Raw genomic sequence first — 2,147 nt, 5'->3', positions numbered from 1 at the left:
CATCGCTATGAATGTGATGCAGTAGTGTTATATACTCTGCATCTATAGGTCGACATCGTACCTGCATTCAGAAAGAAGAAATATTTGTACGTTGCATAAAAAAGCTATTGTTTTTTAAATAGTTTTGTTCTGTGTGGAAAATTAAAATCGAATTTTTTTTATTACTTCAAACAAGTAATTTTACCAACTTTGACTATCGAATACTGCGATTGATTTTTAATGAGTGTTTTGACCGCAAAAAACCGCTAAATAAAATATAATATTTACTTACATCATCTAAAATGACTTTAACCGCTTCTTCCGTGCGTCCTGACACGATTACAAGTCTAGGTAAGTCATCGTTCGGCGCTCCATTATTAACTTTTTGTTTAGGATTTGACTTCAGTAATATATGGCAATTGCCACCGCCAAATCCAAAGGAATTAATACCAACATAACCACCTTTCCATTTGGTTAATTCAGTGACAACCTTTATTCTTCCTTCGAGAATGGCCGTCAGATTTTTTCGTGGTTGTTTAAAATGTATAGTAGGTGTAATTATACCACTTTCCATCGCCAACAATACCTTCAAAAGAAGATTTTTGCTAAGTAATTATAATTGTGCAATTACTATAAGTTACAATGTTATGTTAAAGTATTTTATCGCACCTTTGCAATTTGGCAAAAACCACTAGCTCCTTCAGAATGTCCAAGGTTTGATTTTACCGAGCCCATTAATAGAGTAGCTTCTCTTTTAGAGCATAAAGCTTGATCAATGGCGGTGACTTCTACGGGATCACCGACTATGGTGCCAGTTGCATGTGCCTCCATATAAGATAATTCAGCGGGTGAAATGCCGCATTCCTCATAAAATTCTTTCAACAATAGTGTTTGTTTTTCAGTCGACGGATAAGTAATACCTTCTTGTGTAAAGCCGTCGCAATTGTTTTTACTGTGTACCAAGGTTGCATATCTTCGTCTTGCATCCTTTGCTTTTTGCAGATATATTACGGCAGTCGTGTCACTACGCATATACCCAGTACCGTCCTGATCAAATGGTTTACAATAACCGTCAGATGATAAAACACCTGAAAGAAATCAATCTCAATAAAGTTCCTCATAACTTCCTTATAACTAATTGTGAGTTATAATTTAATTGCAAAAATAGACAGCAAACACTAACAAAATTAATGTTCCCGATAAAGTAAATTCTATTCGTATTTTTATTTTGTTTAGTAGCATTAACATAGACAATATAAATTGTATATACATTTTTTATGGCAATATACCTATATACATATTTTTCAATGATACAGAGATAAGCTATAATAAATTTACATCGAGAAATATTTGACGCCAGTAAATTATAACAAAATATTAATATTTATATTAATATTGATAATTTCCCACTCGCTCCTGTGTCAATGCAAAACATTCATAAAATTCTCTTCACTTTGTCAGTTTGCCCGTACTTTTCCCAATATCTAAAACTGTGTATCTTCCTAAACATAAATTTTTCATTGAAACAGTTGCAATGAAATTAATATTTGTTATAGCATGTGGCGACCGTAGGCGCGCCTACAAAATGGCTGCCCGGCCGGACGCGGGCCTGTCTAGACCAGGCAACTCAAACTCCGCGGGCTGGTCCATCTCCGAAGAGAGCAGACCCGAGCCAGAAGAACCGTACGACTCGACCCAGGTAACGCTCACCGAGCTGCACATAGCGTACCATAAGAAAAATCTCAATTTTACACGCCGATAAAGGCGTATTTTGCGAAGCGCCGCGCAATCGGGCGCATTATTCGAATAAAACAGAATTCAGTAAATCCAGCGATACACCGGCACGCGGGTGTGGCTTACATATACTCGATTTACAAATCGTGTACATACATATTCTACTAGTGTGACGAGGGAATAAATCTTTCGTTATTATACAAGGAAGGGACCGTCATTTACAGCTCTGTCACTCCTCTACAAATCCTGAACGTCCCCATATAATAGTATTTAAAAATAGAAACTTAATCGGATTCAGATATTCATTAATTGTTAATTCATAAAGATAAAAATAAATAAATGCATATCGATAAGCAGATAATATTATCGAAGATATAATAAGTATAATATATACCAAGACAGTAAAATCCAAATTGTGTGTTAGGATGGAGGCA

The 2,147-nt window shown here is 35.5% G+C and overlaps 1 protein-coding gene across 1 annotated transcript in view; it reads right to left on the bottom strand.

The window, feature by feature from the left end:
* The window catches only part of LOC105571056 (fatty acid synthase-like), a gene marked incomplete at its 3' end in the record, with an annotated part of 5,473 nt that extends 3,332 nt beyond the window's left edge, over nt 1-2,141 (bottom strand). The window contains exons 1-4 of the mRNA XM_012028528.1: nt 2,108-2,141; nt 649-1,067; nt 272-565; nt 7-61 (exon numbers count right to left, since the gene is read on the bottom strand). Of these exons, the coding sequence (XP_011883918.1) occupies nt 7-61; nt 272-565; nt 649-1,011 (712 nt within the window). The remainder of the gene's footprint in view (nt 1-6; nt 62-271; nt 566-648; nt 1,068-2,107) is intronic.
* Nucleotides 2,142-2,147: the final 6 nt, after the last annotated feature.

This window comes from Vollenhovia emeryi, unplaced genomic scaffold (assembly GCF_000949405.1).
Source record: "Vollenhovia emeryi isolate VEMERY1.0 unplaced genomic scaffold, V.emery_V1.0 DF941282.1, whole genome shotgun sequence".
NCBI classification, from domain to species: Eukaryota; Metazoa; Arthropoda; class Insecta; order Hymenoptera; family Formicidae; genus Vollenhovia; species Vollenhovia emeryi.
Note: the sequence above shows the minus strand (reverse complement) of the source record. Positions and strands in the feature narration are given on the sequence as shown.